At 42.5% G+C, this 16059-nt stretch overlaps 1 protein-coding gene across 2 annotated transcripts in view; it reads left to right on the forward strand.

Moving 5' to 3' along the window:
- Positions 1 to 16059, forward strand: part of gabra3 (gamma-aminobutyric acid type A receptor subunit alpha3) — a 78547-nt gene that overhangs the window by 28183 nt on the left and 34305 nt on the right. For both annotated transcript variants that reach the window (XM_031856899.1, XM_031856900.1), the window contains exon 3: positions 15033 to 15154. In XM_031856899.1, coding sequence (XP_031712759.1) covers positions 15033 to 15154 — 122 coding nt within the window. The remainder of the gene's footprint in view (positions 1 to 15032; positions 15155 to 16059) is intronic.

The following is a 16059-nucleotide window of genomic DNA, read 5'->3' on the forward strand; positions in this document are numbered from 1 at the left end:
TCAGGATGTAAATAATTAATATGGGAAAACCATTAGTTGTGATGAGAGCAGCAGGTTAATAATGGAAATGTAAGTGTTGACATATTCAGGGACGGGAAATTGTCATGACACCCTTTCCAACAGGGCCCAGGAAGCAAATGCAATTCATTATGCATGAACCTAACACAGCATGTGACAAGGATTTTCACAAATGTTAATCTCTCTGAAATGACTTGAGACACGATGTTGTCCACATATGCAAAGCCCTTGCACAGCAGTCTTTATTTAACACATTTTATTCAGTTTAACCCATACTAAATGAGGCTCCGCCTGGGTTCATTTGAGGGAAGACATTATGCTGCCTCCAGAGAAATCCAAACATGCAACAAAAATGGGGAAATTTGGAAATTTGCATCTGAAAGTGAAAGCGTATATTAATTGTCCATCAAAGTTCAAGTTGCCGGAGTTTTGGAAATAATCCTCAGAATGTCAGCGTGCACATGCTCTCAGAATATCTGCGTATCAGCAGAGCCGTTTCCCGCTGAGAACTGCCACCTCCCTGATGTTATCGGCGGGCTCCAAATCGGCTTTACTACAGTTGAGGCAGGAGACTTTCCTAATGGATTAAGGTGTAACAGACAAATCCTACCTATAAGGGTCCGTCATTCTGCACATCACCAAATTTCCTCATTTCCCGCACACTGAGAGACGTGGGCTGATTAAGCTATTATTCCCAGGAATCCATGTATTACATATGAATGAGAGCGCCGTGTTCATTTCCATCCGCGAAGGTCTTTTCAATCCTCCAGCTCGCCTCCCTTCCAACCCCTGACCTTCCTCTTCCACAGTCAACACTTAACAAGTTTGGACACTCGGGGTGTCTTGTTGTCTATTTTGTCTGCAATCTATTGCCAAGCTGCTGGACAACGTGGCACATAATCAATAGCTATAAGGATGAGAGTGCTATATGTACACTTTGCCTATGGATTGGAGGGAAGCTGCCCAGCCTCGACTTGCTTTCTCACCCCATCTCGCATGAATTATTCACGGCATGGCAGAGAGGGGCATCACTTTGAGATGTGACCTGGTCAATAGATAACATTCTGTTTAGGGAGTGTTGTCAAGGTTAATGTGTCACGGGTCTGGACAAGGGTAATCTATTCATGGCTGAGCCACTTTGCTGATTGAATGACCAGGCAACTACTTCAAAAAGAAAAAGAAAGTCAAAAGGTTGACTCGGTGTTGCTAATGTTAAATCAGAAACAATGAGCGAATATACGCCCGAGACCTCAGCCCGAGACCTCAGCCTCCGAGTGCGATATCAAGTGATGGGAATGACATAGTACTCATTTAAAAAGGAATTATAAAAACAGATTTTGTTCTTTAAGCGTAAACCCTTGCTGTTAATTCTTTTGAAGTTTCATTGATCTGTTTTGCAATTACCTCGAGTTCCTGTTAATATTCTATTCACACGGCAACTGAAAAGTCAAGTGAGTGACTAAGAAAAGCCTGATTTATTAGAGAATGTGCAGACTAGCTGTACACTGATGCTAGAAGCAACAGTGGAGCCATGTGAAACCAGTGTCCCTCCGACATCATCAAATTCATTGAAAAAACATGTCATTGATCTGTTCATTAATTACCTTTGAGTTTCAGATAATTTCCGATTGATATAGTGAGCATCTGGCCGTCTTCAAAGTTACCAATTAGCGGACAACCCCGACAGGCATGAATCGAACTGAAGCTGGATTGGATTTCTCAAAAAAAAAGTGTCTGCACTCGGTCCAGGAAATACAGAATCTCCAATTTAAATGTCTGCTGCCTCTCAGAATGGACCCTCAAGATATTGGCACTCGTTTGATCGAATTATTTGTATTGTTCCAACATCGCTGAAGCCGTATCTTTTGCATGTGGTATTTATCTCATTTATATGCCTCCGACTCTCTTTCCATGCAGCGTTGTCTATGAAACCCAATCATTTCTTTATATCCCATATTGTTTGCCAACAGCAACATCCACCCCCGACTCCTTCTGAAGTGGAATCTGTCTGAGGTAACGCTATGGATAGACAAGTCCGTTCAATGCAGATTCAAATCTTTACACCTAACGGTGCCTTTGAAAATGCTGCCCAGACTGACTCAAAGTGTTGTGAACAAAAGGCTTTGTAATGGCTTTTCATGGAACGTGTAGGTGTGCAAAGGAAAGAGTCTCCTATTTGTCCGATGTATGGGGGCATCCGAGTTTTATAGGGTTGTATGCAAACAAAACGTTTGTGTTGCTGTTAGCGAAACAAATTACTTTGGTTGAAATCTTAATTAATTGCATACCACACACACTTCTCCCCTGTTGCTGTAAACTCAAAGCAGGTGAGCAGTTTATTCTCATGCTGCAGCAGCAACATGTTCTGCTGCTGTCAAGGCTACAGGGCTTGAGTTCTGGTCAAAAACTTGAACATGCTAGAAGATTCCTCCCTGGCATGGACTGAAAACCAATGTTTGCCAAAAGTTACATTATAAAATCTAAAGACACAGAAGCTTTGCTGCGCTGCATATTTTAAACTCAAAGAAATGTGTTCAGACTACTTTGGCTATCAAATAGCTTTTTGGGGAAGAATTCCTGTCGGGTGGATGGCTTTGATTATCCAGCCTGAGCGTTTTAAATACATCACAGAATCAAGATAACCACAATATCTGTGCATATAAATTAAATAATAATTGCCACTAGTTAAGCTGATGATTATCTTATCTGCATTATGTTTATCAGTTAGCGCATCCTTTTAATATTGTGATTGTTTAATAGATCATAGCTGTGGGTCTGCTCACAGATTAAGAACATACAGTATCAATGATGTTAAACTGCCAATAATTACCCTTAATGCTGTTGATTCATGTTACTGTTGTTTTGAGGCTTGGCCTTTCCACTAACTGCTCACAAATGTTTGGTTTGGGGCTCTCGATCCAAAGTAGTATTGCAGTTACAGAGGGAAAAGATGAACGCAAAATGAGCAGTACTGTAGGCCTTAAGGGGTAAAGCCTTGTGATATTGCCACATTGTATTCCACAGTATGGTTTGGAATAAACTGGAAATATATTTGTCAACATAGTCAGATGGTGTCTAAGACTTTGGGGAACTTGGTTTGCAAATGTGTTTTTGGCAGATGGCTGGACTTGTAAAGACTTGTAAAGGCATTTTCTTGTAACTGATAAAACATGCAGATAACTTAGTTCCTGTGTAGTTATTTATACACAGCATTATTGTGTCTGTTTCTTCAGTGTGTTGAATGTGCATTTACAGATGAATGCAGAGAGAAAAAGACAATTACTGTTCAACCTTTAAGATATCTAGCAGAATTAGTTTCAGTGTGTTTGATTGTACATTGAAACTAACGTGGCGCATTATAAACAACGTTGCTTCCTTTGCAGTGCACTTAAGCGTAAAAGCAAAAGCATTAATTGGAAGCAAAGTACAACGTATTAAGCATTTACTCTTCTTTTTGTATCACTGGAGAGCCAGGAGAGTCTTAGAGGAAGAAGAGGAATATCAAAAGGTGTTTATGTGTTCTTTCTCTCAACAGAGCAGAAATAAATGTATCGTATGAATGTTACATTTTCCAAACCTAAACTCTGGACAGTTTTACTGCTCCGTCTGTTAAACCCGTTGCCAGACAGTCACACTTATTCATGTCATGTTGTCATAATGGTGGAACACGAGCAAGAAGAGATTCATCACACAGGGTTTGGGACAGCTACACCGGGCACTTCAAGTCATCCACCAAGGACAAAAGATGATGCAGCAGGCATGAAATGTGGGAGCTTGGGCCACTTCTGTTCTAGTGTTGGGTGCAGTCCAGTTATTAGCTACGGGTGACTTCTCGTCTTTTATGGATTACTTTTTAAATTACTCACTGTTTGAATTGGCAGAATAAACCATTTTCTTTCTACAGCATAAGCTCAGCATTTTCTCAAGTGTATTTGTATCCACTTAAATCTTCAAGCTGTAGAGTAGGAAGCCGTTGTTCCCTCGGCACACTAATAAAGAAGACTATACCGACTAAAAGATACCGGCAGTGCTGCTGTTAAGAGTGCATTGTGCGAGCATCTCCCTCACAGTTTTTGTCGTACCTGTAGCTCTACCACCTTCCTCCAAGGTGTCGCAAGTGGAGGCGTGATGTGCGTTACCGGGTTGTCGTAACATGTTGCCCGGAGTTGCATTGTGGGCAATGTAGGTGCCGTGTGTAATGAAAAAAAGATGACATCACTGGTTCTGCTGCATCGATTTTCATACTTTTGTCTTTTAATTGTCCATAGTGTTCTATTATTACTCTATTATTGGGTCTACTACTGCTATACCAATGCTTATTATGTAACATTGTATCATATGGATTGACTATGTTGTTAGTTCTGTACACATGCCCATCCTGGGAGAGGGATCCCTCTTGCTCTCCCTGAAGTTTCTTCCTTTTGTTTCCCCCTTTAAAGGTTTGCGAGGACCCAAGGACAGAGGATGTCGTATGCTGTACAGATTGTATTTAAAAATTTATGAGTTGGGGCTGTACAAATAAATTGAATATATAAATTTTACAGGAGTGCAACGCTAAAAATCGGTGGACCACTAACCTTCTAGGTTTTTTATTAATTCCTTGTTATTATGGTAACTATACTCATCAATAATTGTCGACTCTTTGGATAATTGATTAATCGTCAAAATCATTTTTCAAGCAAAATCATCTTGGACTTTGGGAAATTGTGACATTCTATAGAGAGGGAAAAAATATCAGCAGATTATTAAATATTAGAAATAACTGCTGTAGCTGCGGCCCTAATTTCTATACTGTGCAGTTCCATCACATGAGAAGGTCACTCCAATATCATGTGCTAATCACTTCCTCCCACCAAATATCAAATGTCATCTCATCACAAATGTCCTGATTTTTTCACAAACATATGATTTTCCTTCTTTCCTTTTATTAAAAGTAAGATTCATCTATGTTGAATCTATTCCATAACTTGGCCCGGGTACTGTCGTGGTGCGGCTGTGTGTACCGAAGGTCATGTGAATGTCTTTGATGTCGCAGAGCGGTTGGCATGCCGGACGGACTGCTGTGACTGACACAGGTTGCAGCGGACACGCTTTTACTGCAGAGGCCCATTCTGGCGACACCTCGATGAACGAAGGATAAACACTTTCATGTGAAATGTGTTAACGTAAACTAGTAAATATTCATTACGAAAATGTGCATTTTCACCCTATCCATATATCGACAAAAAAAAACGCCAGCATACCTGTCAGTGATATGCATGAGTTCAATGGAATGAGTATCATTTACATCTGGAAATGGGGACATTTCAGCTAGAGTCAGCAAAATGAAGAGAGCGATGAAGTTAAAAAGGAACATGGCGATCAGAGATGAGGACAGAGAACACGTGTTACCGAGATGGAAAATGATGAAAGCATAACGCTGCTGTCAAGGACGCGACTAATCAGTGAGAGGAGCTCCAATATTTTCAGCCTCCTGTTTCACAGAGGACCCAAACGCTGTGACATACGCTGCCCTGCCATATGGGGATGCATATGTTGGCTGAAAAAAACCGGCTGTATGTGTCCTTTACCTGTGGCTTCAGCATCACTAAAATCAAAGCAATTTGGGCGATGTATAACAGGAAATGTACGCACACTCCCTGGTTGGGGAGTACATGGAGTGCAGCATGGCCAGTATTTTTGTGAAAACGGTCCCGTTTGATGTATTGGATTTTGTTTGTCTCACCTCCTCTCACTGAAATAACGCTATACTCCTTTGAAATTGTAATATGATTTTGAGTTCAGAAAAGGGAGAATGACAGCCTCAAGATCAGCAACTCTTGAGTTGTGCTTAATCGAGCTTTCCTGCGGCTTTATAGGGAAAGTATTTACCATATGAACTTGTCTACTGCTCCCATCCTCTTCCATGAAAAAGAAGGTTTTACAGCACTTCCTAGCATGGGGGTGTTATGCAGCATGCGTACAGTTATAAATGATCTCTTCATTGCTGCTGATGCAGGTGATTGAACTGTTGTAATCCCTGTAGATATCAGTGCTGCGTGTGACAGCGCGAGCCGGGGGCTTTCTTCTCCAAACGCCTCGGAGAGTAGGTCGGTGTCACAAACGTTGATATCACGCGTTTCAGATCCTATCTTTTATGTTAGATAATTTCCTGCTGCTGTAAGGAGGCCGTTGTCCTATCCAGCCTACTTCATTTTGTGGTGCTGTGCTTCCAAAAATATGCTTCCTCTTGCAAAATGTATGCCCTTCAATCACAGTAGAAGAAAAAAAATTGATTTGTTCCTTTAAAAGAAATGTTAAATTCATTTATTGCAGTAAAACCTTGCGGTGTATCTCTCCACTGAGCCTGCACTGCACTTTCTGATTATGTTGGAGTAATTCTTTGCCATGTTTTGATGGGAAAACTGAACTTAGCCGACCTAGCTCTCATTATGTATCAAATAACATTCCTCCAGTTTTTCGCTTTCCATGTACACAGAGCCTTTCAGATGACGGGTCAGCTTTTGTTTTGCAGCTTGAACAGACACCGGAAAGACATTTCCCTGCCCCCTCTCTGACCTTGGTTGTCATGGCAGTGTATTTAAGCTAGTTAAAGATCAAGGACAACACGGGAGGCGAAAACTGTTAAAATCCAAGATCAAATAAGGCTTTTACAGCGATGGATTGGGGAATTGAGACTGTGTGTGGGAGGCAAAGACAGGATGAATGCGCATTGAATGTAGAGAGGGACACAGTTCTAGAAAGGAGAGAACAGTGTTGTTCAGCTAAAGACAAGAATATGTACCAAAATAATAACTGTGCATTTAAAAACAGCTTGACATTTGAGATTCATCTGAGTCATAACACTCAGTGGATGACATAAAATCCCACTGTAAACAAAACTTCTATGCACAGCTGCAGAGCTGAGGCTGCAAAGTGCGACAAGTAATTATTGAGCCAACTTCCACACAGAAAGCATCTCTTCTTTTTCCCTCAACACCATTTACAGGGTAAAGAACAGCAGTGTCGTGACCATTTGTTGGTACCAGCTGGAAATTAACATTTTCCAATTGATTTTATTTTCTTCCTCTTGTTCCACTGTCTGAACAGATTGTGCCTTTTAAAACACATACTCCAACTCTTGGCTTCTAAGGGTGATCAATGGGCCAAGGAGGCCCCCATTGGCCGCCACCTCTTCCTTTAAGTGGAAGTGTTAAACAGATGCTGGGGAGGAAGTGCTGGCCGTGACAGACATTATTGCTGAGCAACTATTGAAAACCTTTTTCCAAAGTTGAACTCGTTTCAGCAGCCCTCTGTTCTGAGCAAGAAAGCCAATGCAAATCTCTTGGCACCGCCTCAAATTTACAACATTTTTGTCCTCCCAAGTCGATACGATCTGTAAAAGAAGTCGGCGCTCAAAAGAAATGTTCCCAGTGGACACATAACCTAGCTTGGCATCTACTGCAAACACACATTACAAAGTGTGTCCAGTGGAGGTGGTTTGAGCGTTTGCTGAAAATGTCCCTCAGGTGCCAGCCTGTGCCAGGCACGGCCAACTGGGATAAGGCCCAGGGGCGAACCCTGAACATGCTGCAGGGACTCCAGCCCAGCTGGCAGGGGAGCTCGTGGGCATCCCGCAGGAAGAGCTGGAGGAGGTTACTGGGGCGGACTTTGTTCAGCTACAGCTCGACAATCGATATTGTGTAAAAAGCTTGGGAATTTTATATTTAACAAGACTAATGCTGTGTCTGAATTCAGATACTTCCGTTAGTACACTTGCATGTAGTATAGTACACTGTGTGTACTTGCACTTACTTGCGTAGTGCGTGAATGTTGCCTCAAATCTAACATTACTGTTGTGCACCTATAGTACCGGAATTGACAATTGCAACATTTGAGCGCTTTTTCTTCTTTTTAATGGCGAATTGCAACCAGACGGAGTGCAACCGCCAACATTTGACCGTGATTGTCGCCCTTGCCAAAATACCTGGCTGGCTTGTTTGCTTACTTGACAATTGCATAAAAACCGGACTAAAAATGAATGTGATTTTACTTTAACTTGCATCTGTAGTCCATGTTTATGCCACTATCTCCGCCAAGTTTGCTGGAACCTCCCCTTCCGCAACATAGCCAAGATGGCGAGAAGGGTGAGAAGTGTCTATGATTCCACCCTTACCCTTGTGACCGGTGCGAGTATGCCATCCCGGTACTCATTGTTAGGGATGCCCCCCCCCCTTTAGAAACTCTGTTCTAAATGGGAAACATTTTCAAATTAGTAAAAACCCTGAGTATTGTAAAGTTAACGGTTCTGCTGCCGGTACTTTAGAAGTTACGGAGTGAGATCTCCGCGTAAAAATAGCAGCGTCGCAAAACCCGTCTCTCTGCCTCTGTGCCCGTCTTTGCACGAGTAGCGGATTTGTGCTTCAAGTGTGGCTACATTTTACTCGGGTAAATGTTGATAACTCTCGTTGTCACAAATGCAATAAAACCCTCACAAGTAAAGAAGGTAATACCAGCAATTTATCAAAACATTTTGCGAACAAGCAGAACATGAACCTGCAGAAATGCAGTTTTTCAACTGTCTGGCGAGCAGCTATCCATCCTCGTCCACTTCAGGTAGTGTTAGTGATGCCATGTGGAGTTAGCTAACAAGAAGAGGTTTATAGATAAAAAGCCAATCACTTAGCTAATTGTTTAGTTCTGAATGTATTATAATGAGTTTAGATCTCCTTGTATTGCTGCTCAAGAAAGACTATTTGTATACATACAAGAATAATACAGCAATGTTGATTTTTTTTCTTAATTTATTGTATTTATTTCTTACAATATAATTAAAAATAAACAAAAAGAGTATCGATAAGGAACCGAACCGATAAGCAGAATCGATGAGTACTCGTATCAATAAAACCCTAACGATACTCATCCCTACTCAGTGCGCTGCATTTTAGCACATTTGTCAGCGTAAACGCACTTATGCACTCAAAATAGCAACGTCCACATGCTAACATGCTCACAGTAACAATGCTAACATGCTGATGCCAAGCAGGTGTTATGTTCACCATGCTCACCATCTTAGTTTAGCATGTTAGCATGCTACCATTTTGCTAATTATCACTAAATTCAAAGTATAGCTGAGGCTGTACCAAAGAATCAACAAACTGATTACAATTCATCGTGAGGGGAACATGAATACATGTAAATCTCATGTCATGAGAAAATATCATGGAAATCTGTCCAGCAGCAGATATTTAAGTCTGGATCGAAAGACCCCCCCCCCCATGTGCATATTATCTGCACAAAACAGACAAGTGGAAAACAGAAGAAAGACGCAATTATAGAAAAATCTGTCATATTGTAAAGGCTTTGAATGTTACAAGACATCCATTGCTAAGAGCTGCATAATGCGCTGCTGCATAACATTATCAATATATTGTTGGGAGAAAATATGAGTGGGAGGACCTGGTGAGGAAGATTAGTTATGTTGTAAAGGTTAACGCATGCATAAATTCAAGCTTGGAATTTACTATTTATTAATCAAGAACGTGCTAATTAGAAATCTCCTCCTCTGTGCCTTCCCCCCCACTGTGGGATTTAGATGACAGGAAGATGGAATTAAATATTTGTTGCCACATATAATAAATAAACCAGTGGCCCCCATAACCACAAGTCAAGAAAAGTCATCAGCTTCCAATATATCTTCTTCACAAAGCTCCAAGCAGCCTCACTAATCCCCTCCATTCGATTTTCGGTGGCCCCCCAGGCTCTAAGTAGCGAGACAGTTCAGCGAGTGCATGCCTCGTCTGGGCACGTTAGCGGTGGATGGGTATCAGGGTTCTTAGAGCAACACTTAGAGAGAGATGAGGTAGTTCGGGGAGGATGCCGAGGCATTTGCGGAGGTGTCCACTTTGAATTCAAGACGCATGAGCAGCAGCCAAATGTTTGTTGGGATGGGAGCGCCGACACCACCCATAACGAAACTCGGTTGCCAACAGTTGAGTTGTAGGTTCCGGTGCTTTATTCTAGTAGCCTCGAGCTGCTAGTCTGAAGCAGAGATGAGGAGCGCTCTGGTGAGCTCACTCAATCAACTCCACACCCCCCAGTCTTTTTTCTAATTTTCAAACTTGCAGTCTTCGGCCATAACCGACTCCGACTCACGTGACATCACTAGAGGCAATGCGAGTTCATGCAGCTCCATCTGGATCCACTGCATTGGTGAGGGGGGGGGGCGGAGAAGATTTCTTTGCAAACCGCTTCAAATGTTCAACATCCAGAGGCGGCAGGATAAAATAACTGGCCTCATGAAACGCGCCAAATGAGTCAATGAAAGGAACACACATTTGCAGACTTTAGCTGGCACTTTGTATACGATTACTCCTCCTCGCTAATCTATTTGCCATCGCTGTCAGCTCGTGGAGCACCTTCATCTCACGCTCTCGTTACTGCTCACTTGGCTCCAGCCTACTCCACACACCTACTCCACACGCCTCCTGGCTGGCAGCAGGCGCCCCGTTAGCCCTGGGAGACCACCGCTACATCTCTTCCCTGTCAAAGCCTGCAATCCTTCACCTGTCAGACTGGTTCAGAGCACTTACCTTGGATCAGATCCAGTCCACTCACTCAGTTCATGCCCAATCAACTAACTCAAGACTTCTTGGCCCACACACACATTTGATTTCACCAGCCAACAAAAGTCTGTGCCATCCTCTCTCTCTCTCTCTCTCTCTCTCTCTCTCTCTCTCTCTCTCTCTCGTTGCCGGTTACCTCCACAGTAACTGGCTACTTTATGATCTGTACCGTCCGTGAACTTTAATGCTCAATGAGAAATTCAGAAAATATCCATTCCCTCCACGTGGCTCTCTTAACATGGCGAAGGCTGACCCTGCCACTCACAGCTAACAGTGCTAACATGGCTATCAGTGCAAACAACGGCAAGAGCAGTAACGGAGTATTAGCCCGAGGAGGAACCGGAGGGAGGGTGCCAAGCTTCCGTGACGACGGCGACGGATTGAGCACAGTGCAGAGCGCCGGCTGTGAGCTAACCAGTGGCTAGAGAACCTTTAACAAATGACATCAATAACAGTAAAAGTGGACACTAGTGACATGAAAGCATTGAAAGGTATTCATTGAAGTCCTTTCTATGTACATATTATGGTTTTTGGACCCTGTAAACTTGTGTTTGTTAATAAATGTTGCATATTTGCACAGGTTTTTCTATTTTGCAATCGCTAAAATATTTTCTGTCCCTTTCATCTCAGCTGAAAAACGTCGCAAATCCGGTGCAGAGCGGGACTAAGCAATAATTAAAGAGAAGACTTCTACAGAACACGGCCAATTAAGAAACTATATTTGCAGAGTAACATTTGAATGCCGTATCTCTCCTTCAGAGAGAATACACTTCCACTAAAGCTGAGTCTGTTGCACACACATTATAAAGTTGTTCAACTGTCCATACGCTGTAAGAAAATATAACATCCTTGATTTGCTATCCGTCCCGTCTAATGACGCCATGAGCTGACGCAGGATCGCGAGGAGGAAATGTATGGATCTTTTATACTCCCTGCACGTTTCTCCTCGCAGCAAACCAACATTCTCAAAGCTCCTCACAGTTCTCCACTTTCTCCGCCCATGTGCGTAGCGGTTGTGCACGGACAGGCAAAAACCTTCTGCACAGAGCAACCACGAAGGGCCGTGTTTGATGGCGTGATGTCTTCGAGTCAAACCTGCCTTGAGTCAACACTGTGCACTATTCACTGCTCTATTAAGTCCAAGGTGTGCTAACCTGTAAGTGCCCGGGAGCTGCCACATTGAATCCCATGGAAACCGAGAGCAGAAATGACTGGAGAACAGCGGACCGTGCTGGATCACAGAGCTGATTGAGATGAGCTAATTAGTACAGTTTGACACACAAACAGAAAGAGACCGAGACAGACAGAGCTTAGACATTTTCACACGTTGAAAAGCATTTTCTCCAACTTTCAGGTAGATGCTTCATACAAACCTTACAATCTTATACATCTTTCATACATTATGGGCATCAATCGACTTCTAAGGCCGCCAACTCAGTTCTGAGTCGGCTTTTCAACGAACCATAACACATTCCACGTCTTTCATACATGTCTGATATTATTCAACTTTTAAAGCCAGCAAAGCAGTTTACTTTCAGCTTTTCAACATCCAGCTTTCACACTGCAATTCCTTCAGAAAATTGAGTATTAGCTACACCTGAGCTTAAATGTCTGCTGTGAAAACCAGCCTGTAAGAATCATAAAGGTGTTAGATTCCCCACCTTAACTGGTGCACCAACACCAACAGTAAATATCACCTTGATATATCACTTTACTACCACGTGTGCAGTTTTGGAGTGAATCATTTCTTACAATGTTGTTGCTTAGAAACAAAATAAATACATTTCCAGGCTTGCCTCACTCAGCATTGGTGAAGACATATCAGTCCTCTCATGTGGGGCACACTGAATACAGTGTTATGCCATCAGACAGCATGTTATAAAAATGAACATTATCTATGAGCTAAACCCATGACTAGTATATAAATATTTCATGGATGCAGGATGTCAAATTTAGCATCACATTGAAATGAGAGTAGATACACGGCGGTGCAAGTCTGCCTTTACATCTCCGGTGTTTACACCTACAGCACCGTTACCTTCTCTGCTCCTGTTAGAACTTGTTCTCCTTCAGGCAAAACTCACACAAACGTTCAACAATGTCAGTCTCTGGCACAGAGTTTGCTTTCGTTAAATATTTTTCTTTACGCGTGAGCAGTTGAGGAATATAATGACTGTTCTCGCCTTGTCTTTCCTCATTAGGCGTAAGGTATAGTGAGAATAATGAAGAGGACCGAGGAAGTAAAACAAGCGGCTGGCTCGATTGTAAACCCTGTGCATTTAAAAATGATATCAAATTCAAAAGGGAATGTGCCATTGCTTTGTCCTCACCAGGGTATTGGAACAGCTGGCTGATACTGGAAGATGTTAGCATGTGTGTGTGCTTCAGAGAGAGAGAGAGAGCGTGTGTTTCAGTAAAGCACACAGATGCTACAAACCACACAAGTACTTAGTTTTCCTGCAGTGGATATTTTAGGGTGGAACACACACTGTTAGAATTGTATCACAGGGGCTAAAGGTTTCTCATTCATTTGTGACTCCACTGGTTCCGTCTTGATGTGTGATTCTTATTGAGTGAGATGATACTCATTTTAACTTGTGCCAGCCGTTTCTGAAGGCTTTTTGTATTTGCTGTTTTTCGTGTGTTTGAGCTGCCTGGAACACGCATGCCTGGCTCTTTTTGATAAGGTTTGTGAATGAAAAGCCAGCAATGTATATTTCTTTCAACACTGTTATACTGTCATATTCTAACCCTTTTGGCAGAGCTTAATTATGCTCTTGACAACCAGAATATATCAAACTGTGCCCCACTCAATGAGGTGCAAAATCGTGAGCTTAGTGTTAAAAAGCTTAGTCTCAGTGGAGATACGGAGCCTGAAATATCTGACATCATCAGGATAATCATTAGTACTTTCTTCTTCGAGTTGTAATTCTTAAGATATCAGTCCTGGTTGAATTGGCCCCGTGGTCACAGTGGTAACAGCAAGCAAGGTTTACTAGCACAGCACACAGTCCTTGGGGTTTTCATTTCTGTTGAGGATTATAACTTTAACTAGGGAACCAAAAAAAAAAGTTTTATTATATTGGTAATTTGATTAGAGTTGAGCGGGTCGTCCTTCAAATCAGAGGATCGACGGTTCGATCCCCAGCTTGGGGTTGAGTGTCTCGGGGAAGACAAATTGCTCCCGTGGGCTGTGCCTGTGGTGTATGAATGGGTCAATAAACATGTAGTGTAAAGTGCTTTGAGTGCTTGGAAGACTAGAAATAGAAATACAAGTCCATTTAGTATGAGGGAGCCGGGATGCTTAATTGATATTTATTTATTGACCACATATGCGCCCATGTAAGAGCTACTTGGATAAGCTCATTTTCCCAAATGCCTCAAAATTTAAGACATTCAAAATGACATTCTTGCGTGCTCTGAACAGCAAACACCCTAAACCGCTAATAATTACAGTAGCATACACTTTAAGTAGTGACCTTCACTCAGTCAGTGTTTTAACGGTGTTGTAGCTCAGATGGACTCTTATGTCGAGTTGTTATTATAGGACAGATTAAGTCTCAGAAAGCCCTTCTGAGAGGCCTAGCAAAGACAGATTTGCTGTTGAGCGCTTCCCTTTAAGAAACATTCAGGGACAACTCGGGTTACTCTTCAAGCACTAAATTCCTTAAAGCTCTGTCTTTACCAAGAAGCACAACGCTGTGCATCAGCAGCACCAGGACCGCTTGTTGATGGGGTTTATTTGGACATTATAGGTCAGCTCCTCAGGGGATTTAGGTTTAATTAAAAGACGCTACTCATTAACTCATCAGTGTTCCACCTACGATAGAGTGGCCTTTTCATCTCACCACAGTATTGGTCTGCAGGGGGTTGGAGGCCATGTAAATTAATAACCAGGAGCTGATAGCATATGATGAATCCTCTAACAAAATGCTGCAAAGTATTTCCTTCTTGGGAAAGAATTTATTACCATAAATTGACTGTATTTTTTGTAAATATGGAGGTTCCAGCTTGTTAAGACGAATACAACAAAAACAAACACAACCAGACGGTTTTATCCAAATATTGATTGAAGCTGGAGGCGGATCAACTGCGAGAGAAATATTAAAACAGACAGGTGATTGTGGACTTTAATTCTCATAACATTCATTTATACTGAAAGTTGGTATGAATAATGTGTTCATTAATCATTGAGACATCTTTGTATAGTGGTGAATAAAAACATTTAAACCTGTAAGTCTACTGTAAAATGGACTTTTCAATACAAACAAACAGCAGACGTTCACACCACTGGACGCTGCATGCCATTCTCAGTGCGGCAAAATATGACTTTTTATATTAACTTTTTATTACATTTGATATGATTTCCATCTTTTGATCCCACCTTTCTGTCTCCATTTCTTCCTGCAGGGCAGTCGTTGGACACAGAGAGCCGTTGCCTGATGACAGCAAAGACAATATCACCATTTTCACCCGAATTCTAGACAGGCTGTTGGATGGATATGACAACAGATTACGTCCTGGGCTGGGAGGTGAGCAACACCATAATGTTTGATGCATCACAGATTGATCACTGTGTCACTGTTTTGGGAAAAAAGAATATAGATGATTGCGATGTCGGAAAATGTCCATCAGTCGCCACAAGTCTACACGCTGCTGTCAACAATACAAAAACGCATAGAATATGAATTGTTTTTATGTACAAATCCAAGCAGTAGAATCTATAGGTACTGGCTTTTGTTGACCAAACGGGTCAGTAAGTATTTCTCCATCTCATTTAAAGGATAGAATATACTGTATAATTCCTGACTAGGCTCAATTTAGTGTTTAAGGGGGGGGGAGGGAAATGGCACACCAACACCAGGATCACACTGAAGTCAGGTCGCATAGTGCAGAAAATCTGCTTTCCCTTGGGTGGAAGTCTTTGTTCTATAATGCCCAAATGGCAAATAAGCACATGTAAGTGGAAATCCCTCTAATTGATGCCATTTTATCCAAACATTCGCACCCCAAGGTGCTGCATAACAGCAAGTCCACATGCTCAAGCAGGCTTTGCCATTTCTCAGCCAGCCAGCTGGAATGGTCCTTTCTGCTCTGCTGCTTGCTGCTGAAGCCACGAGCGTGGCTATCAGGCTGCAGACCCACCAGGCCGGATGACCTGGTCTCCATGACAGCAACCGGAGACAGGAACCAGGCGCAAGCCGTTAATGTCACATTCTGCCTCCGTGCCGGGGTTCACATCTCCGAGGGCGTGGAGAGCGAGAGGCCTGCGCCACTCGCGGTCGGGATGCTTTCCTTTTGTAGTGCAGACACTGAATGTAGAGACCTGTGTGGTGCAGCGAAACACAACACGCTCTTCCACCAGGCCCGAGAGACCATTACAGGCCAGAGGAAACACGAGAACAGCATGAGCCACAAGCACTGGAACGACCAGAAC

This window comes from Anarrhichthys ocellatus, unplaced genomic scaffold (genome assembly GCF_004355925.1).
Source record: "Anarrhichthys ocellatus isolate YVR2014 unplaced genomic scaffold, GSC_Weel_1.0 scaffold18, whole genome shotgun sequence".
In the NCBI taxonomy this organism is placed as follows: Eukaryota; Metazoa; Chordata; class Actinopteri; order Perciformes; family Anarhichadidae; genus Anarrhichthys; species Anarrhichthys ocellatus.